The sequence below is a fragment of the Phyllosticta capitalensis genome (genome assembly GCF_038381095.1).
Source record: "Phyllosticta capitalensis strain CBS 128856 chromosome Unknown BKA78scaffold_2, whole genome shotgun sequence".
Taxonomy (NCBI): domain Eukaryota; kingdom Fungi; phylum Ascomycota; class Dothideomycetes; order Botryosphaeriales; family Phyllostictaceae; genus Phyllosticta; species Phyllosticta capitalensis.
Window position 1 is genome coordinate 1 of NW_027117440.1, and position 20,380 is coordinate 20,380.

The 20,380-nt window shown below is 55.7% G+C and overlaps 9 protein-coding genes across 9 annotated transcripts; 5 read left to right on the forward strand and 4 right to left on the reverse strand.

The window, feature by feature from the left end:
* Nucleotides 1-16: 16 nt before the first annotated feature.
* On the forward strand, nt 17-310 carry BKA78DRAFT_349423 (uncharacterized protein; the record flags this gene model as incomplete). Its single annotated transcript, XM_066890805.1, has 1 exon — nt 17-310. A coding segment is annotated over one exon (294 nt), but the record flags the coding sequence as incomplete, so codon positions are not given.
* Nucleotides 311-523: 213 nt separating this feature from the next.
* BKA78DRAFT_304467 (uncharacterized protein) lies at nt 524-2,303 on the forward strand. The gene is made up of 6 exons (XM_066887623.1): nt 524-673; nt 727-819; nt 870-988; nt 1,035-1,263; nt 1,308-1,408; nt 1,454-2,303. Exons 1-6 carry the CDS (start codon nt 622-624, stop codon nt 2,198-2,200), a joined length of 1,341 nt encoding a protein of 446 aa, XP_066747208.1. The 5' UTR covers nt 524-621; the 3' UTR covers nt 2,201-2,303.
* Nucleotides 2,304-2,543: 240 nt separating this feature from the next.
* On the forward strand, nt 2,544-6,849 carry BKA78DRAFT_292070 (uncharacterized protein; the record flags this gene model as incomplete). The annotated part of the gene is made up of 2 exons (XM_066885993.1): nt 2,544-2,863; nt 2,910-6,849. 2 exons carry the CDS (start codon nt 2,544-2,546, stop codon nt 6,847-6,849), a joined length of 4,260 nt encoding a protein of 1,419 aa, XP_066747209.1.
* A 1,211-nt stretch (nt 6,850-8,060) lies between these two features.
* On the reverse strand, nt 8,061-8,717 carry BKA78DRAFT_292071 (uncharacterized protein; the record flags this gene model as incomplete). The annotated part of the gene is made up of 1 exon (XM_066885994.1): nt 8,061-8,717. The coding sequence occupies one exon, from the start codon at nt 8,715-8,717 to the stop codon at nt 8,061-8,063; it is 657 nt and encodes a 218-aa protein (XP_066747210.1).
* A 153-nt stretch (nt 8,718-8,870) lies between these two features.
* BKA78DRAFT_304472 (uncharacterized protein) lies at nt 8,871-9,475 on the reverse strand (the record flags this gene model as incomplete). Its single annotated transcript, XM_066887624.1, has 1 exon — nt 8,871-9,475. A coding segment is annotated over one exon (581 nt), but the record flags the coding sequence as incomplete, so codon positions are not given.
* A 3,281-nt stretch (nt 9,476-12,756) lies between these two features.
* On the reverse strand, nt 12,757-14,510 carry BKA78DRAFT_304474 (kinase-like domain-containing protein). Its single transcript, XM_066887625.1, has 5 exons — nt 14,104-14,510; nt 13,722-14,053; nt 13,359-13,663; nt 13,135-13,288; nt 12,757-13,075 (listed from the first exon to the last, which is right to left on the reverse strand). Exons 1-5 carry the CDS (start codon nt 14,430-14,432, stop codon nt 12,849-12,851), a joined length of 1,347 nt encoding a protein of 448 aa, XP_066747212.1. The 5' UTR covers nt 14,433-14,510; the 3' UTR covers nt 12,757-12,848.
* Nucleotides 14,511-15,431: 921 nt separating this feature from the next.
* Nucleotides 15,432-15,923, forward strand: BKA78DRAFT_349428 (uncharacterized protein; the record flags this gene model as incomplete). Its single annotated transcript, XM_066890806.1, has 3 exons — nt 15,432-15,593; nt 15,656-15,684; nt 15,737-15,923. 3 exons carry the CDS (start codon nt 15,432-15,434, stop codon nt 15,921-15,923), a joined length of 378 nt encoding a protein of 125 aa, XP_066747213.1.
* A 447-nt stretch (nt 15,924-16,370) lies between these two features.
* Nucleotides 16,371-17,565, forward strand: BKA78DRAFT_68014 (uncharacterized protein). The gene is made up of 2 exons (XM_066893570.1): nt 16,371-16,704; nt 16,751-17,565. The coding sequence occupies exons 1-2, from the start codon at nt 16,605-16,607 to the stop codon at nt 17,407-17,409; spliced, it is 759 nt and encodes a 252-aa protein (XP_066747214.1). The 5' UTR covers nt 16,371-16,604; the 3' UTR covers nt 17,410-17,565.
* BKA78DRAFT_364185 (fungal-specific transcription factor domain-containing protein) lies at nt 17,224-20,180 on the reverse strand. Its single transcript, XM_066892514.1, has 7 exons — nt 19,995-20,180; nt 19,255-19,938; nt 18,877-19,204; nt 18,727-18,830; nt 18,274-18,676; nt 17,767-18,216; nt 17,224-17,708 (listed from the first exon to the last, which is right to left on the reverse strand). The coding sequence occupies exons 1-7, from the start codon at nt 20,153-20,155 to the stop codon at nt 17,613-17,615; spliced, it is 2,226 nt and encodes a 741-aa protein (XP_066747215.1). The 5' UTR covers nt 20,156-20,180; the 3' UTR covers nt 17,224-17,612.
* Between the last annotated feature and the right edge of the window lie 200 nt (nt 20,181-20,380).

Consider the following 20,380-nt stretch of genomic DNA (forward strand, 5'->3'; position numbering starts at 1 on the left):
AAAGTACCACCCAGACAAGGCGTCATCCGAAGGCATCACCCCCGAGGAAGCGCAGAAGAAGATGGCGAGCATCAACGAGGCATACGAGGTGCTCAGCGACCCCGAGCTGAAGGCGCGCTTCGACCGTGGCGACGATCCCAACGACCACGAGCAAGCCAGCAACCCGTTCCATGGTTCGCCGTTTGGCCAGGGTCCCGGAGGCCAGCAATTCTTCATGCGGCAAGGGTCTGGAGGAGGAACGTTCAAGTTCCACGCAGGCGGAGGTTTTCCGGGCGGTGGCTTTCAGTTTCCTGGAGGGTTTGGGTTTTAGTCTTGGTGGTGGGCATGGGGAGGAGTTTTGGAGTTGGTAGCTGTAGTAGACATTAAACCAGATTCTTTCAAAAATGGTGCACTAAACAGGTAGTCGGTGCGTGGGATGTATCAGTGTGCGCGCAGAGGCCCGGCGCGGCGCCCTCGCGTGGGTGATCCATGTCTCCCGTCGCCGTCGGTCCTTGGTTCGCTCCCGTCGACGACAGCTGCTCCTCGACCACACAACCACCTCGACTCCCACACCCTGGCCCGCCGCGCCAGTCCTCGAGCCTTGTTCGCTGGGGACGATGCATCTTGCGCGCCAGCAACAGAATGGAATTCGAGGTGTCGTACAGCCTCGATAATGCCGAGCAATTCTGGGAGGGTGCGCGCATCCACCTGTCCTCGTTCGTCCGCCGCCAACTAACCCACTTGCAGAGCTCGACGACATTCTGTCCGCTCCATGCGACACTTCGCAAGCCATCGACAATTCCCTGCGCTCATATCTGAGCTTCTCGACCAACTTCAAGGGTACTGCCCGCTCTCCTCCCCCGGCCCCGCGCCCGTGTTGACACCTTCAGAGGAATACCTCCAGACCGAAAACGACATTCACCAGTGCGTCTACAAGCTGCTCGGGACCACGCTCTTTAGACAAAACAAGGAATATGTGCGCCGGCAGTTTGTCTACTGCCTTCTCCAGGTACGGCGGCTACTTTTTTTCAGTGCAGGCGGCCTAACTTTGACAGGAGGACGAACCGCCCACGCTGCACCTCGTATCATCGGTCCTGCTGCTGGACGGCCAACACGACAATGAACAGCAAGTCTTTCATATGATGAAGGCCGAGGGGGCTTTTCCTCGCCTGGTGGAGCTCACAAAGAGCATCGACGCCGCCGACCACAAGGACATGCATCGACTGCTCCTCCAGCTGCTGTACGAAATGTCCCGTATTCAGCGTTTGACGTGGGAAGACTTGTGTAAGTCGACGAAATGTGCTGCCAACATTTTGCTAATTCATCAGCCGTCGTCGACGACACTTTCATACTTTACCTTTTCCAAATCGTCGAGGAATTATACGACGACCCCAACGACCCGTACTCGTACCACGTCATTCGAGTCATTGTAAGCAGCATCGAGCATTCCAAAGACAATCTCTGACTTGATCAGCTCGTTTTGAACGAACAATATTTTGTCGCCAACATCCCAACACCTCCCGTTCCTCTCACCAACCGCGTCATCAAGGCGCTTTCCACCCACGGTCACATTTACAAAACCTTTGGCGAAAACATGATTCTCCTTCTCAACCGCGAAACGGAAGCCTCGTTGACGCTGCTGATTTTGAAGCTGCTTTACCTCGTCTTTTTGAACGACAAGACGTGCGATTACTTTTACACCAACGACCTTCACGTACTAATCGACATAATCATCCGCAACCTGCTGGACCTGCCATCCGACGACCCCACGTCCAATGCGATCAAGCACACATACCTCCGCGTGCTGCATCCGCTGCTGGCCAACAGCCAGGTCAACCGGCCGCCGCACTACAAGCCGGAGGAGCTCCTCAAGACGCTCGAGTACCTCAGCCAAACCAACGACAATCCGTGGCGCCACTTTGAGGCCAACGACGAGACAACGATCCGCCTGGCCAAGCGGTGTGCGGACGTGACGTGGCTGCGGCGCCGCGCAAGCATCACCAGCATGTCGCCCAGCGACGCTGACTCGGGGCGGGACAGCCCAGCGCACGACGCCGCCGTCGGCGGGCACCGTGCAGCGGCTCAGCGGCTGCTGGGCATGAGCGTGCCGTCGGCGGGGGAGAGTGCGCTCAGCGTCATGGAGGTTGCGGCGCACAGAGAAAAACCGGGCGTGCAGACGCCCAGCAAGGAGAGGGGCACTGCTCAGGGTCAAGCTAGTTAATGGAAAAGATGTGTATGTATAGGATGGATGCTCCGCGCTCAGCGGCGGCGATGACGGGTGTTTGGCGTTAGAGAGGAAATGTTTAATTGATTCTACGCGTATGCATGCTGTGCTCCCGAATTTGTTCTTGTCGACATTAAGCCCCTGTAGCGCGGTCCGGGCCTCGTAGGGCTGAAGGAGTGCATGGATTCCGATGACGTTGGGCGGGCGGAATTTCGGCCGCGTGAAGCTGTCTCTAACATCACCCGCCAACTGCACTCCAACCCGAACCATTCAACCCTGATGGCCTGTCGCAATTGAAAAACGTTGCCCTCCCTCCCGATCACCTCCTCACCCTCCCGCCATGGCGCCCAGCAAAGCAGCCCTGAAGGCCGCAAAAGCGGCATTGGATGCATCCAACTGGGACGAAGCCGCCGTGCAGGCGCAAACCGTCCTGGACGCGGACCCCCAAAACTACTTTGCGAAGCTCATGCTCGGCCGCGCCTTTGAGAAGAAGGGCGACCCCGACAAGGCCGCCGCCGCCTACAACGACGCCGCCGCCCTCAAGCCCGCCGAAGACCAGGCCTGGCTCGGCCTGCGCGGCCTGTACGAGGCCCAGGGCGCACAGAAGCTCGACGACTATATCCTCGTGGGCCGCAAGCTGGCCGAGATTTATGCAGATGCGTAGGTAGAGTTGTGGGGCTGCAGGCGTGCGCTGACTGTGACATAGGGACGATGCCCACAAGGCGCAGATTGCCGTCGACAAGGTCGTCGACCTTGCCCGCGACCGTGGCTCCAAGGCCCAGTACAAGCGCGCCCTCGAAGTCTACCTCCCATCCAGCCCCGTCTACGCCTTTCTCGAAGGCCGCGTCCCGCACCCGTCGCACACGTTCACCCGCATTGCCGAGATTGTCGAGGAGGAGGAGAAGCAGCGCGTCAACAAGGAGATTGGAGAGAGGAGGACGCGGTTGGGCGCGAGGGTGGCGCAGGTCACGACGGAGGTCAAGAGAGAGGTGTACGTCAAGAGTGACCTCGAGGACATTTACCGCAACGTCATTGACTGGACGGTAGACGACGAGGTCCGGAGACGGTATGAGGAGAAATTGCTGCAGAGAGCGCACGACACGCTGGCCGTGCTGCCTGCGGAGCAAAAAGCCGATAAGAGGAAGGAGGTCATGGATCTGGCAAATGGTATGGTCATTATCAAACATCCGTTTGTGCTGGCCTGGGAAATTGTGCTCGAGTGGAAGGATGTCGAGATCCTGCAAGAATACGACGCCAACGTGGTCAGGGAGTTTGTCGACTTTTTCCCCGACCATGGCCTGTCGAGACTCTTGAGGGGATATCTGACGAGCGAAATAACCCCGTTTCCCCTCAAGCTGCCCCAAGAGCCAGACGATGAAAAGGAAGAAAAGGAAGAAATTCCGCTCAGCCCAGAAGACCGCCTCTTGCTCATGGCCGACGGCTTCGATGACGCCAAACAGTCGGTTCTTGCGTTCCGGCTCATGGGAGAGTACTACTTGTATCTCGAAGAGCACGAGAGCGCAATGGAGGTCTCTAGGAAAGGCCTCCAACTCATCACGGCCGAGTCGCAAAAATCGGGGCTTTCTCTCCAAAACTCTCGGGATGCCGTGAATAGCACTCTCGGCAGCTCCCTGATCCACTACCAGTCTCCAAAGAACCACCCCGAGGCAAAGGCCATCTTCAACGACATTCTCTCCCGCAAGCCCTCCTTTACTCCTGCACTCATTGGCGTCGGCCTCATATATGAAGAGGAGGAAAACTATGCCGACGCAATCGACTTTTTGGGCAGAGCGCTTGAGAGGGATCCGGAGAATGCGCGAATAGGCGCCGAAGCTGCCTGGTGCAAAGCCCTCAACGGAGATCACACGACGGCGTTGGCTGAGCTGGAAAAGTATATTGAAATGATGAAAATCACCGACTCCAGATCACGTCAACTGCGCGCCCTCACCCTTTACCGCGTCGGCATTTGCATCTGGGAAATCGACCCGACCAGACAGGCACGCAAGGATCGCACAGGGGCCTACGCCAGCTTCCTCCAGGCAATCAAGACGGACCCCAGCCTCGCTCCGGCATACACCAGTCTGGGCATCTTCTACTCCGACTATGTGCGAGACCGGAAACGAGCGCGACAGTGCTTCCAAAAGGCGTTTGAGCTCTCGCCGTCGGAGCTCGAGGCGGCCGAGCGTCTTGCGCGGTCGTTTGCCGACCAGGGCGACTGGGACATTGTCGAGGTGATCGCGCAGCGCGCCATCGACTCGGGCAAGTGTCGTCCGTCGCCGGGATCGCGGAAAAAGGGCGTCAGCTGGCCCTTTTCGGCAATGGGAATCGTCCAGATGAACAAGCAAGAGTACAACAAGAGCGTCATTTCCTTCCTCTCGGCCCTCCGCATCAGCCCCGACGACTACAACTCGTACGTTGGCTTGGGCGAGAGCTACCACAATTCGGGGCGCTACAACTCGGCCCTGCGCACCTTTCGCTTTGCCGAGGAGTCGACGGACGCCGTGAAGCGGCCCGCGGAGAATTGGTTCACCAAGTACATGCTCGCCAACGTCAACCGCGAGCTCGGACAGTATGACGAGGCGATAGAGTCGTACAAGGAGGTTCTCGAGACGCGACCGGCCGAGTTTGGCGTCTCGATTGCCTTGCTGCAGACGCTCATCGAAAGTGGTTGGCGGCAAGTCGAGACGGGTTTCTTTGGCCAGGCCGGCGACAGTGCAGTCGACGCCCTGAAGGTTGCCAGACAGGTCGCTCAACACAAGCCCCAGGCATTCAACCTTTGGAAAGCGGTCGGTGATGCCTGCTCGCTGTTTACCTGGGTGCGCAGTTGCTTGGACAGGCTGCCTTTGGCCGACGTCAAGAACCTGCTCCAAGTTGGATTTGACCCGGCGCAGTTTGATTTGTTTTCTGAAAACGACGGCATCGGCCAAGCTCAGTTTCAGTCTCTGGCGGAGGCACCTGGATTGCAAAAGTGTCTCGAGGCTTCTATCCTGGCTCACAAGAGATCAATCCACGCGTGCTCTCAGGATGTCCATGCGCAGGCCGTCTCGTGGTACAACCTGGGCTGGGCAGAATACCGCGCACACGTGTGTGGCGAGAAGACGAGTCTGAAGCTCGTCAAGGCAGCCATGCGCTGCTTCAAGCGGGCCATCGAACTGGAAGCATCAAACACGGAGTTTTGGAACGCCCTCGGCATCGTCACGACCGACCTCAACCCCAAGGTCGCGCAGCACTGCTTCGTTCGCAGCTTGCATCTCAACGAGCGCAACGTCAAGACGTGGACCAATCTGGGCGTCTTGTACCTGCTGCAAAACGACTATGAGCTCGCGCACATGGCCTTTTCGCGCGCGCAGTCGACCGATCCCGACTATCCGCAGGCCTGGCTGGGAGAAGGGTTGATCGCGGTACTCCTGGGCGACAGCAAAGAGGCGCTCTCGCATTTTACGCACGCCTTTGAGATCAGCGACTCGTCGCATCTGGTCGTCAAGTGGCAGTACGCGGCCTCGACGTTTGACCACCTGCTCTGCTCGCCATCCGCCTCCAACAACATCACCAACCTCCTCCACCCACTCTTCGCGCTGCAGCAGCTGCGCTCGCAGGCCCCTCTCGACACGCCGCACGCCCACCTCGCAGCCCTCTACCTTGAGCGCGTCGGCTCCCACGCCGCCGCCTCCACCGCCCTCGAAGCCATCTGCGCAACCGCCGAGTCTGACTACGAGGTCTCCGAGTCCCCCGCCGCCCTCGCCCGCTTCGCCATGGCAAAGGCAGACCTCGGACGCAACCGGCTGGCCGCAGGAGACTTTGCCGCTGCCGTCGACGACGCCCAGCTCGCCCTAGACCTGCTGGGCGACGACGAAGCGGGCATGCCCGCCGACGCCCGCCGCAAGGCCCTGCTGGGCGCGCGTCTGACGGCTGGCCTGGCCTGCTTCTACCAGAGCGACATGGACGGCGCCATTGCCGCGTTCCGCGCCGCGCTGCAGGAATCGAACTCAGCACCCGACGTCGTCTGCGCCCTCGCCGAGGTGCTGTGGGCCAAGGGCGGCGCCGAGGAGAAGGACGTGGCGCGCGCGCAATTGTTTGATGCCGTCGAGGCGCATGATGGACATGTTGGCGCGGTGTTGCTGCTGGGCGCTATGGCGGTGGTTGATTATGATGGCACTGACGACGAGACGCTGCAGGCCCTGCGAGACGACCTCGACGCGCTGCGTGCTCGCGATGACGTTGATGACTCCACGCGTGCCAGGGTCGATAGGGTGCTGTTTGCTATGGCAGCCGTCTCGTCTTCTTCGTCTTCCTCCTCCGCTTCTGACTCACCCCTCGCAACCGCCCAACGCTCTGTCCTCCTCTCCCCCGCTGCGGCGCAGGGGTGGTCGCTGCTTTCCGAAGCTGCGGCGGCGGCAGAAGTCGAAGACGAAGCCGTGGACGCAAAAGACGATGCAGCCGCACACGCCGCACAAATGGCGCTGCTGGCCGCTCGACAAGCCGGCGCAGGCGTGGGTGCGGAGGAGCTGGCGCATGCGTATGCGGCGTGTGGGTTGAGGGTGGCGGATGCGCAGAGGGCGGTTTTGCTGGCGCCGTGGAAGGCCGCTGGGTGGGAGGCGTTGGGGGAGGGCGTCGGTAGGGGTGGGAGTGTTGAGGTGGGTGGGTAGGTAGGGAGAGGGAGAGAGACTTTTGGGCGCGGATGGGGAAAAAAGGGGGATGGGCATGTGTGGGATTTTGGTGACAACATAAATTCGAGAGAGGGCGGGAGTCCGCTGTACGGCCACCGCACAATCCTCTCATGAATAAATTCAATTCAGTAAGAGCACCATTCATTCCATTTAGGCGAGTCAGTGCGGAGGGCCATGAGGTTGCGGCGTCGTGTTACATGAAGATGAAACCTCTTCTCTACTGCCCTCTACCGCATAGAAGAAAGAGAAATGTCGTGCGTTTGCCCCCGTGTCGTGTTTAATGCCGTGTCCGCGTGCGACTGGATCAATGTCGAAAACCTTGGTGTGTTTGCATAGACTCGGGGAAGGAGAGGAGGTGGTTTTGTATTTTTGTGGAGTTAAGATATTGGGGTGTTGTAGTATTGGAGAGTTGGGCTTGTGCGAAGAGCTGAGGAAGGGGGAAGGGGAGCGGGCGGGCGGGAATGGGAAGTAGAATTGGAAGTGGTGGGATGAAAGTGATGTGGATGTATGGTGTAGTGATGCGATGATATGATGGAATAGTAAAGTGTCGTCTGCTACTACTACTACTACTACTTGTCGCAAAGGAGGAGAGTTTTTTGATGGCTTTTCGATGGCAGCTGAGATTTTGATACACGCCCCTTTGGAGATTCTAACTCTGGCTGACTTGGGTCTGGTAGAGATGCGCTGGCTGCTGGTGCGCGACTGGCTGTGCGACGCGCAAAGTGACATGCAAGTGGATGCGGTGGTGGAAGCGCTAAATGTACTGGATGTGCTTGAAGTGACGGTGTTAGGGGTGAAGTCGGAGATGGCCCTTATGGCTGAAGAGTCACAAAAAGGGGTTCCAAAATCCCAGCCACCTGTTCGATATGTCCAGCTCGCACAGATTAGGCTCGGGAAAGTTGTAGGTACGCCGCATCTGATCTTGATTGGCGCCTGCCGACATGGTTGATTTGAAGCAGCACTGCTAGTCGTCGGCTCGACTCTGAAGCAGAAGATTTGATTTGATCCTCTAGAAATCTACCAGGCGTGAATCTACGAGAACGAACTTCGCGCGCCGTCTCATGCGATCGAATCACTTAATCTACAAGTCAGCCTGCTAGCAACCGTAACGACCCTTGAGCCAAAGTCTTCAATATTGGAAAGAAGAAGCAGACTGCCAACATTAGGCGCCATGGGAAAAACACAAAGACTTAGCATTTTGCGCGAGGTGAAAAAGACGACAGCGAAGCCCTGTTGGCATGTGATGGGACCCTATGCGAAGTGTTTTCGGCGTCGACCACGGGAGAAATTTTCGCTGCGAACTGTTGCTGTTGTTGTCGTTTTTGTTGCTTGGACTTGCACCGCACCTGCCCTCGACGGCCATCTGCGGCTCCTATCTTTTCACCACTAGCCTCATCGCAGCGCAACAGTCCCATCAGAAAGCGGCAGTGTTCCTCCCCAGCTGTCGGGTAACCAATATCACTCGTGGACTCTTTGGCCGCCCATCCACACCACTGTCTGTGTCGCTGTCTGGGCTTACGGGTGTGCCTTGTACGGTCAGAGGCGAAGCAAGCCATCGGGTGGGAGCTTGATACGCGGAGAAATCGGTGACGCCGGCGGGCTGTCATGGCCCTTCGACCAAACACGTACGCGAGGGTAGGATCGGGCTTGTTGGCCAAAACCGAGTGTTTTCTGGCTGCAAAAATTGGCCCCATGGTGGTATTGATTGGGCGCTCCATTGGGCTGGGATAGACGTTCTGTTGTTGGGGAAAGGTGATCGGTAAGCTGGGGCAACCTGCATTGATGTCGATAAATTTCAGTACAGTGATCATACGCGCGTCTGACCGATCCGTCAATGATTTTGGCATTGCTTTTCCTTTCATTGAACTTGGGTAAAAAGACCGGCAAGTTTTGCATAGAGTGAAGAAGCAGAAAAGTGCCTTCCCAAATGCGCCGGAGATGAGGGTTAGGGTTGTATAGTCTGTGTATTCTACAGGATCCACAAAGCCTTACCCACCGAGGGAGCTTAAAGACATCATCGCCGCCTACAGTTCTATACATTCCACGGCGGCCCTGACCTGGTTGACGAGAGTATCCTCCACCTCTTTTTTATAGCGGTTGAACTCTTCCTTCGACTTAAAAGTGGACTTAAAAGTGGCCTCCACCTGGGCCAACACCGACGGATGGTGCCAGGTACGAAGGGCTCGGAGAGCAAAATGGATCGGGTCGTTGAGTTGCACCAGTGCCTCGAACGGATGATATGACCGGCTATGGTCGACGCGTCTGTTCCCGCCCAGGTCAACACCCGGGAGGCAACCCGCTGAGTGCGCAGCGGCTGCATCGCCCACCATCACGCCTTTGGCCAGTAAGTGATCCCTCTTGTCGTCGGGCAGCAAGACAATGTGCACAACGGGAATCTCTTCCGTCTTTTCGACATACGACCACACGGCATCTGGCTCCAGGGAGTACAACGTGTCGGCGGTGAGCACTGTCGGGTTGCTCACCTCCTCTGCCGTTATCGCGAACAGGCCGCCCACACTGCCCTCCTCCACGGCTAGGCCCCATGCCTCATGACACACGCCAAAGTCTGGGAGGAGGTCAAGCTGGCGCCATTGGTCGCCCATCGTCTCCTTCGTCGCGTTCACAAATCCGAACATCCTCTCCGTCGTTGTACGGCGGAGGCCAATCACGGCGCAATCCCTGCCCACGGGCAGCAGGAACTGATGGGCACGCCGGAGCCGCTCACCCTCAAGGGTAGCAAGGGGTGGGGCCATCATATGGACGGTTCGACCAGTGCCGGTGTGGAGGGGGGTTGGGAACCATATCAGGCGGTGGTCCTGGCACTGCTTGGCCGCCGACGCCCACACTACTGGGTGTTGGGCGATTGCTTGCTGGAAGGCGGAAAAGTAGATACTCTCGAACAGACCGGCATTGCGTCGCGAGGCGGTACAGTCAATGGACCGCAGCAGGTTGTGGTGGTAAAGGGCGCCGGCGTTCCGCAGCCGTGTGCAATAGTCGCTGAGTTTGGCCACCTCCCAGCACATCTTCGACGCATCGTGCTCGCTGTTCGGACCCTGCTCCAAGGATAGCTGCTTCCAGAACATCTGCTCCAAAAAGCGCTCCTTTGTGGCCACGCCACGGTAATCCAATATGCTTCTGTCCAACTCCCAACGCTTCCTTAAGCAACACTGGTCGTGCTCTCTGCGCGCCATCCTTGCCAACACGTCCTCAGGCGCGAGGGTAATGTGTGTGAAGGCGCCCAGGTCCAGCTCCAGGCGCTGGGCCGCCCACAGGAGGTGCCGTTTGCAGACCAATCCGCCTCGTGTGTCCGCTTGCTCGGCCCAACGAAGCAGCGCCTCCACACACCCATTGTCGTACTTCAAGGCGTCTGCCTCTCCCCCGCAACTGCAGGACAAACTGTCAGGGTGTGGCGCCACCCATCCCGACTTGGTGTCTCCTTCCACCTCCACGTCCTCTCCCGCAAGGACCTTGATCGGGAAGTGTGCGACGGCTTTCACCCGGTTGACAGCCATTTTATTGAACCTCTGTAGGCTCTCATTGTCCATCTTCAGCGGCAGCTCCGTGCCGTTACCCACCACCTTTGTTTTCTTCACCGGCGGACCCTCCTCGCGCGCGGCAACCACACTTTCCACCTCGCGTTTGACAATGTTTGACGGGACACCGACCATTTCACTCGTCTGAACCGGGCGCACGTTGGACCGATCAACGACAAGGCGCTTTGACGCGGCCGACTGGGCCGCCTGCGCCGACTTTTTCTGCGAGTCGACGCGCTTGGCATTGACCTGCTGGTGTGAGTCTGGGTTGGTGGTTTGCTTTACTGGCTTTCTCTTTAACTTCGCCTGCTTACGCGTGGTCGGGTACGTCATCGTCTCTGCCAACTTTCCATTCGAGTCCATCTGGCAGCCCGCGTCTCTGTCAGCGGTCGTCTCTGCTGGCTTTCCATTTGGCTCGAGGCGTGCAGTCTCGACCTGCCCGTCCAGCGGTGAGTCAACGCGCTCGGCATTAACCTGCCTGTTGGTGTCCTTTGGCGACGACTTTTCGAGAATCCCATCCCGCCCCACCGACAGCTTGAAGCGGCGCAGGAGCTCTGTATTGACTGGTTCGGGCTGGACGTGTCTGGCCGCAAACCCAGGCGTCTCCGCGTTGAGCGCATCCGCGCGAACGTAGAGGGCCGCCTTCGTCCTGGAGATATCATCCGAGACAGGCGTAATGCAGGTCTGCATGTTTGCGGATATCTTCCTCGCCCCAACTGTCTTGTTTTTGCGGTCGTCTATCCAGGACAGGCGATCTAGCACCTGGTTGCGGAGGCTGGCCAGGATCACTGACTCCTCAAACCCCTGACCGAGGAGTTGAGCCACATTCTCAACCAGCTTTAACGACCAGCCGTCGTACTTCTTCACCCCCTCCAGACCCACAAATCCGGAGATTCTCCACTGAGCACGCTCCATGCGCTCCTGTGGGCTCACGAACCTCTTGCGAATCTTCTCCCACTTACTCTTGCAGCGTTGGGACCCCTCGCGGCCTAAAAACGCCTTAATTAGAGGGTCACTCGTGGCTAGCTTGGCCACGTTAGTGACGCCCTCGCCCCACACTTGGTTTAAGTCGTCCATCTTGTCGTATATGATGTTGCAAGCGAGGTCCTTCTCTCTGCCATCCCACTGGCTGAATAGCTTCTTGAAGCAGTTGAAGCAGGCGGGATAGGTGACGATTGAGAAGGCTAACCCGGGGAGCTCGTCTTTTATCCACTGCTCTCTCTGCGCCGGCGTGGCCAGGCTTCGGACTGAGGGGAATCTCTTCAACGCATCGCCGCCCTTGCCCAGAAGCAGGACGCCGTCGGTCACGGCGGCCGGATTCCACGCCTGTTCAGACACCTTTGGTTCGAGCACGGATGCGGCGGCGGGCTGGGGATGGAGCGGGGCGGCGGTGGCGGAGCGGGTCTTCCGGCGTTCCTGGTGCATCGCGGATGAAGCCATACTAGTGTTCAGTCTGTGAGGACCGTGATCTGCTGAATGATGATGATGTTTGACGGGTCAGTTGAGTTGGGATTAGGATGTGAGCTGCTGCAGTCATTCCAGGTTTCGAGGTAGCTGGGTGGTCTCCTCTCGCTCTGTGGCTTATGTCATGAATCAGACTGATTAAACTTCGAGTCTTCAACCCTAGCCTTCCCTTGCAACACAGCGCTTGGAAGGCGAACGCGAGAAAGCGAGGGGAGGTAGACAGGCGGGGCGAACGTTGCCGCGCGAAGATGGCTCTTTTTTGGTGGTTTTCCATGTCGCGGACAGCCTTGATCCAACCAGACACAGGATCCAGGGTGCAGAGGCTGGAGATCACAAGGAAGAGAAGGAGACCAGAGAAGCCAACATGGCAATCGGCTCAGGATTCCGGGAGGACCTAAAAACGGCAGAACCTTCGAATCCTCGGTCAATTCAAGCTGGGCTCTCTCGAGACCGGCAGCTTGACCAGGAAGACGGCATCTGAAAAATAATGTCGATCATGAACGTGAAAGCCCGACAATGGAAACTTACGCCCTGGTGCCGCAATAACGTACTGACGTCGCCATTAGTTTCGCAGACCTTGCACACCGGAAGCTTCATCCACAGAACATTTTGGGGTTTCCAGCAGTACTGCAAGGTGAGGAAAAGGTCAGATGTCGTGAATACCAAGCTCCATGGCTCGAAAGGCGAGTTGGGTCGATGGATGTGTGCGCAGAGGAGAGATGGCGGCAAATGGTTGACCCGGGTGCGCTCGTCTTTCCAAAAGTCGGAGTCGACAATGGGACCGACGATAAGTCTGCGCGCGCAGGAAAGGCATCTTGGGTACATGTAGTAATAGTGTGGTCGCTGGCGGAAAGGAAGAGAGGGGTCGTGGGCGAGTCAAGCCAGTGCCAGTGTCGGCCGCGCGTGACTCGAGCCCTCACGACAACACCACAAAAGTTTGGCGAGGGCGTGTCCGTACGACAAGTTTTCCATTCTTAGATATCATTCCCTCTCCTCGGCCTTCTTATCAGAAGGTTTCGCTCTTGACAAATCTTCCACCGACAACCACGGGTCATTGAGAAGCTCTTTGGCAGAGGGCCTGTCAACTGGCTCCCATTGCAGCACCCTGCGCATGAAAGTCAAAAATCTCTCCCTTTCCTCACCCTGAAGGACCTTCTCTTCATCTTCCAGCGTCGTCTTGGGGATCTCCATGTCCAGCTTCCAATTCCCTGTTGCTGTGAGTACTCTATATTCAAATGCACAGTTTCGGCAAGATTCAATCACTTACCATCTTCGTCAAAGTACTCTTCAGCAGCTTGGGCGTACTCCTTGGACGGCGGGCCAAGGAGCGCAATCGTCATGGCGAGATGCTCACCTTCCGACTCGAACCGACCCGGTGTCTTGTCTTTGAACAGTTGCTTTCCCTCAATTGCATCCCACACCTATCACACAAAAAGGTTTCAGTAACTTGCAAAAGACACTTTCCATCAGCAGAAAGGAACATGGTCATACCGTCATTGCCAATCCCCATATGTCAATCTTCTCGTTCCACATGATCCCTAAAATCATTTCCGGTGGTCGGTACAGATCAGGCATGGCATGGGCAGCGTAGGACTCCTGACCCATGACAGCGTCGCCGAAGTCGCAAAGTACCGGCGAGCCCAGGTTTTCGATGTCCTGCGGTACGTCGCGCGAGTCGAACAGGATGCGGTTCCCTTTGATTTTGCGGCCCGGTGGGCGCGCCCACTGCTCCTTTTCGAATTGCTCGAACGCAGTTTCATCTTTCGTTCGAAACAGGATGTTGCCGCCCTGAATATCTAATTCTGGGCGTCAGTAAAGTGCGTCATGGCGTACGGTGCTTTCTTTTTTTCCTACCAGTGTGCACAACGCCAGCTTCTGTGTGCAGAAAGTCAAGTGCTTCAAGAATGGATCGTATGATTGGCTTTAGGACTTCTGGCTTGACTTTTCCGCCCGAGAACTCGCAGAGCTCTTTTAGCGACATACCCAGTGGCTCGAAGACAAGGCATTGGTGTTGCTGCCCAGCAATGTCTTTTCGTTCAGCCAAAAACGTGTCGCAAGGGAGCCGAATGACTTTCTGGCCGGGATGATTTGAGGCGATTCTGGCTAAGTGCGAATAAATTTCGGGCTCCTGCTTGGCCTGTCGGTGTTTGCGCACGTAAACCTTCAACACGACGTATTTATGACCACTATGGAACGTTGGAAAAGTGTCCTGCGTGTTGGGTGCAAAGGAACTCACGTGAGATCGCGGCAGAGCCAGACGGTCGAAACACTTCCGAAGAAGAGTTTTCCAAGCACCTGATAGTGCTCTCTGAATAAATCACCTACACGGACGGGATACCATTCTTCCCCTGAGTACCATTCAAACATCTCCTCCTCAACAATCCATGATGAGTCATACTTTTTGAAACCTCTCTTGGGTGGTTTCCTGAGAGGAGATGGAGGTCGGTCGGTCGTAGAAGCCTCTGCGGCACGACCTGCTTCGACCCTTTTGTGGGGCGGCCGATGACATGTCAACAACGACAACAAATTGGAGAATGAGAGTCTTTCACGCTGCCAGGGAGGCATGTCGACTGCGGCGATAAAATTGGTTGCAGCTGATGGGTGGATTCAACTTCAAATGGCGGAAAGCCGTCGAAGCGTAACAATAGAGTTGTCCCTGAAGGTGCCACACGCACACGCGCCGCGCGCTTACAGCTGCAAGGGTGTCACGTCTCTCATCACGTGGTGGAGCCGACTAAACTCATCTGGGACCGATGCGCCGCATGGCAAATCTTAAAGGTGGGATGAGTCCCGAGATTCGAGAGTCGCAGTGATTTCTGAAAGTAACTTGCTGTGAGCAGTGAAAGACGAACATGGTCACAACTCCACATGATTTGCTGTCGAGAGAGAGGCAAGCGCCAATGCAAGTGAACAATCAGCCTCTGGGGTCCTATCTCCGATTTCAATCGTCTGAATTGAATCTGGGAGGCGGCGCGGTCGGTCTTTGCCTAAAGAAGTAGCATTTGAAAGCGGGTGTCAGAACAATGCACTCCAGACAATTGTTTGAGGGGACTTGGAATGTGAGCCTGGAAAGTCAAAGCCAATCATTCCGCTACTGACAGCCATTCCAACGGAAACTTCGCTGTAAGAAGAGGTCTGGACGAGCAATCACTACGCGCATTGTAGCCGATGCGGCACGACTATTTTCAAACATCCGGTAGGGCGCCAAAATTGCGGTAAAGGTAACTATTCCGTCGGGGCCGAAGCGCCAGAGGGACTGAATTATCACTCATTGGCTTTGAGCAGGGGAGAATCTACTATGAAGAAGTGCAAGAAGCAAAGGCTAGAGGGACACTCAGGCGATAGGCTCGCAGCCGCCGCTGTTCGAGCACTGTCTCCACGTCGTAGGCATTTGAGTGTCGTTTTCTCCGCTCCAAGCGCGCGCTCTGGGGCGCATTTCAATTATAAGACAGCTCAATTTTGCGTCGAGATGGGATGGCAGACTCCAAAGAAAAGATGTCTCCAGACTCACTGTCGTTCTTTTGCTGTATTTTGCGCTTTCTTTTTGCATTTTTGGTGTACACAATGCCTTCTGTTTCTCGAACATCGACGAACAAAAGCAAAAGTACCAAGGCGTCATCCCTAAGCGACGTGACAGTCGCTACTAAGAGCAAAGTCAAATGGACGGACCTATCGCCCAACTGGACCATCGCTTTGAAGGCAGCGTCAAAGAAAATGAAGCAAGAGGTAATGGAAAGAGATCGAGATCGAATACAGACATCAGGATGGACGGCTGACGAAGAAACCAGAATCCCGATCTCAAGAAAATGACTATCAAGTTTGTTTTCTGCAAGTGCCGATAATCATGACTGCTTTCTAACCAACTATAGGGGAGGAGCCCATCAGTCAAGTACAGAGAAGACACACACGAACGTCATTTCCGTTACGCTACAAAGCATCTTCGGATCGTATTTGAGCTCCATGCATGTCAACGAGGACGGCACGGCGATTCCAAATAAAAAATGGAGACAGGTGGTCGCATCCCGTAACACTCAGAAGCAGTCCAAGAAGGAGTAATTCTGTTATTTCTGTGATGGGAGATTCCTTGCTTTGGACAGACTGCGTCGAGAGCGGGATTCCTTATGTCCGGGCATTGGATGGTATACAATTCATGTTGCGAGGGCCACTCATTCGTTGTTGTCATGCGACACTGATGCGGGCGAGGGTACGAGCAATTGGTGAGACCATGAGAAAGCAGTGTTGAAGGATCACAGGCTACAATTATGCAGTCAGCAAGTTGGTAGGAGGTATCTAATTATGTCTTGTCAGTTTGAGAGCTGGTACTTTATCCAATTAGACACTGCTGAAGATACAGATGCCTGAACAGCCGGCGATGTAGAGCAAGGTGTGGACGTGTGGACTGCGGAACAGTGAATCGCGGCGTTCAAGGTCACAACAACGAGTTGAAAAGCGCCTCGTCTTGCAGGACATCAGCTCGCAAAACGATGCAGTCAGCAAACTGCCCCGCAAAACTGATTCTCCAGTAATGTGTGACTTCATGGGGCCAGAACGACGTGCAGCAGCGCCTAGCGGATTGTGGCGTCGTCCAACACCGCCCCTTTCACGAGCATGGCGTCTGCCTTGACGCCATTACCAGTCGACTTAGGGTAGACGCCTCTGCGCATAAAAGCGTGGGAAACCCTCCACGGTCTTCGATAAAGACCTTACCGAGTCAAATTACGGCCCCCATTCGCCAACATGAATACTCAGCCGCGATTCGCATTCTTTGGGTCTACTGGAGGTAGTGTGGCTGCCTGTCTGGCGCTGGCACTAAAAGATGGCTACCCTTGTTCAGCGTGTTCGTCAAACCACATGCATTTAAGAGGCGACTGACCAGCGTGCAGTGGTCCGCAGCGAGGAAAAGTTGAAGAAAGTACTCAGCGACCGGGGCGTCGACTCGGAAACGCAATCAAAGCACCTCCACATCGTCGTCGGCGACATCAAAGACGTTGACGCCGTCTCAAAAACGCTCAAGCCTGAAGGGTCTGCTTCCGTTGTCGACGTCGTCATCAGCGGCGTCGGCAGCGTGATGTTGTTCACGAACCCACTCAGGCCGACGCTGCAAGACACAACCATCTGCGAGGATGCAACAAACACCATTTTCGAAGCTCTCCGGTTGCTTGGCGGTCGCCCACACCTCGTCGCCATCACCAGCGTTGGCATCAGCGACAAGGGCCGCGACATGCCTCTGGCTCTTCTTCCACTGCGCTACTGGTTGCTCCCCGTGGCGTTGGCAGACAAGAAGAAATCAGAAAGACTGATCGAAGCCGATTTCGCCAAGTCAGAAGCGGAGAGAGCAATCAGCGGATACACGATTGTCAGGCCAACGATTCTTACAGACGGCAAGAGCTGCGGACTGGACAGTATCAGAGTCGGCGGCGACGAGAATCCTGCCGTTGGATACTCCATCAGCAGGGACGATGTTGGCCTTTGGATCTTTGAAAATACGATCAAGAAGGCGCAGGAGCTGGACGGCGGAAACATTGTCTCGATGACCTATTAATCTTGTTGACGCCCGCGGTTGAGAGCATTGAGCATTTGAATAATGCCCCATGAGCAGAAAACCTGGGAGTTGAATCACTCCTTATTTCCTGGTTGCCCAGAGATTGAGCGCTCCTCATACGTACATATCTTGCCTTGATTGTTGGATCTGCACAAATTCAGGACTGCAGTCGACGTCTGTTTCGTCACCACTTTGCCCGCTTCCTACAGCGCCGTGCCAGTCCTTGCAGTCAAGTCGAGACTCCAGCCATCGAGGTCTTGAGACGAAAAAAAGTCGAGACTGCCTAGACCCCCAGTAACCTGTCGACGATCATTAGCAGCTGAAACTTTTGCAATGAGAGCCACGGATGAAGCTTACCAGGGCGTCGAATTGGCCCCAGTCGGCGAACTCGGCAATGTCGCTGCTGCCGTCCAACGGAGAAAACTGATTGCCCTGCATTGGTGGGAGCGGACCGATCGCTGAGTCTTGATTTGTCCTTCTGCTGTCGCTTTTAAGAAAGTCGTTCGACGTGCCAATGCTCGCTTCCCCTGCATCAAGACCCGCCATGCCTGGTGTTCCATTTGAAAGCATCGACTGTTCCCGACTGGCCAGGTAATGATTGTACTTTAGGATTTCAAGGCGAAGCTCTTCAAGAACCACACCATATCTTTCAGCCAGCGATCCAGGGATAGAGATCTCTGAAATCTGGCCCTGGCACTTTTTCCCAGCGTCGAAGAGACGCTCATACATATGAGGGTGGGCATTTTGCGATTGTATTGTAAACACATACAGAACCATTACTGCGCAAAATGCAAAGTAGTGGGTGAACTAAAGTCGTGCAGTTAGCAGTGATGGCATGAGGGGTATTCGGAGACATGGGCTCACCCAGAATGTACTTTGCATCTGTCCCGTTGCGCTCATTTTGTCGACGTGATTGGCAATGTTCATCGCAGCATCCATGCAATTTCGAATGCGCCCAGGGGGCTCTTGGCGATCCGCGACTCTTTCATCAGTCGAATTGGTCAGGTTCGCAAAGTTCCGCAGGAGAAACGGTCGATGGATGAGAATCTGAGCGTGCCAATACGCAAGATTGAGTACGTTTCGCTGCCTGAGAAAGATGGGCATAATGAAAGAGTCGTCGAAGCCATTGTCGACGATAAAGGAGATTTTTTTGCGCCAGTCTTCAAGGGATTTGTTGTTCTTGTCCGCGAGAGTCTGCTGCCTTTCACGGCTCAGCGGCTTGATCCCGTACAAGTCGCGAAGGGTGGCTGCCATGATTCTGGATAGTCTGGGACGAACAAGTCAGAGCACTTCAATCGATGGGATGGAGGCTCATACTCTATGTGAGCAATGCATCCAGACATTATGGACAAGGAATTCGCTGGAACTGGGCGGATTTCTCGCCGATGCAAGTCAAAATCATTCACTGACGTTGGCAATTCCTGCGTGGAGTTAGTGGGATTCATCATGAACACAAAAAGGTCTAACCTGATCGATGTCTTCATCGTGGAAGGTTCTCGGACGGCCCAAGGCAACACTGAGGTAAGTGTCCAGGTTGTAGGCGTTCCAAAAAGTTCTCTTTCTACACTCAACTTCAATGTGATTCGTGGACAGACTCGTATCAGGTCTTCGTTTTCTGTGCATCCCAAGCGCCAGCACGAGGTGGGCGGTATTACCAAACAAGCTCCAACAGTGATTGATACGAGATTGAGCCAACAGGTAAAGACACTGAGCCAGTCGGGCTTGGACACTGGTGAGCCGGATACCTCCCTTTTCTCCAGCGAGTTGTTGCTCGGCGGCAGAAAAGAATCGCGCGCTTCGTAGAAATCAGTACGGAGATTCAGCACCAAAATTAGTGTTGAATACCTTGACCGCGCATTCTGCTCCCGAGTGCCAGACTTGGAAAAGATCATGGCCTGCGCAAAGACCATGAGAAGCACTGCCGTCCTGCTTCTCGCATCCGACTTTTTCCGCATCTCCCCGTTTGTTTCGTAGAGCTCTCGAAACCATTCTTCGATCGTGTTTCGGTGCAGAAACCGGTGTGTTGGCGCCGCAAAGTCAAAATACCTTGCCATCAATGCGCGTCCCTCAGACTCAGCTGGAAGAATGAACAGAGAGGGATCATGCTCGGGCAAAGGAAGGTCGCCAAAGGTAAAAATGGACGAGTCGGAAGAGACGGACGAACGTTGGCGCTCTACAGTTCTCTGGATTCGAAGCAGGACGGATGCCGCTGAGGAAGGACCAACATAGTGACCTTGCTGGTCATTCTGCGAGGGGTCTTGAAAGTCATCAGGCGGTCTTGATCTTGAGGACCTGTCTCCCTCAGTCTCGGATTGCTGGGCCTCCTGGTCGAGTGGACTGAACCGATATGTTTCTTCATCGTCACCAGCATTTGTGCCGGGGCTGGTACGACCCAGCAGCCCAGATTCATCCGTTTCTCGATGAATTGGAGGCAGCCTGCCTCTTCGGTAAGTTGCGTTGTATTTGCATTCAAGTCCTGACTGAGAGCAGTTGTTACACGGCCAGGTTCCCGAGCATCGAGTCTTGCGCCTGCAAATCCAGGTCAACAGCCAGCACTGCAACCTTTGCCGGTGGAATACACGCACAGCTTGCACCGATCACATGCCCTGGTGACTCTGACTCTGACGGAGCTCTTGCGGCGCTTGGCTGGCGGTGTGCTTGCAGTCTTGGCGTGGCCATCTGGTTGCTCAATTTGGCCGGCAATGGAAGGCTCGAGGCCGTCGGAAATATTATTTCGCGATTCCATGGATACAATGTTCGACGCTGGGGAGTGCGGTGGAAGTGCAGGCGCAGAGAATGAAGGTTTCGGAAAAGCTGTCGAGCCTCATGGGGCCTTTGCTTTTCCGTGCTTAGTCACCACTCGACGCGCTTCCCCTCGTCGGTCGCGTCGCCTTTAGCCGGCAGTCACATCCCCCACACTCCACAATTTCACCCACCCTCTGGATATTTCGACAACATCCTGTCTGGTGAC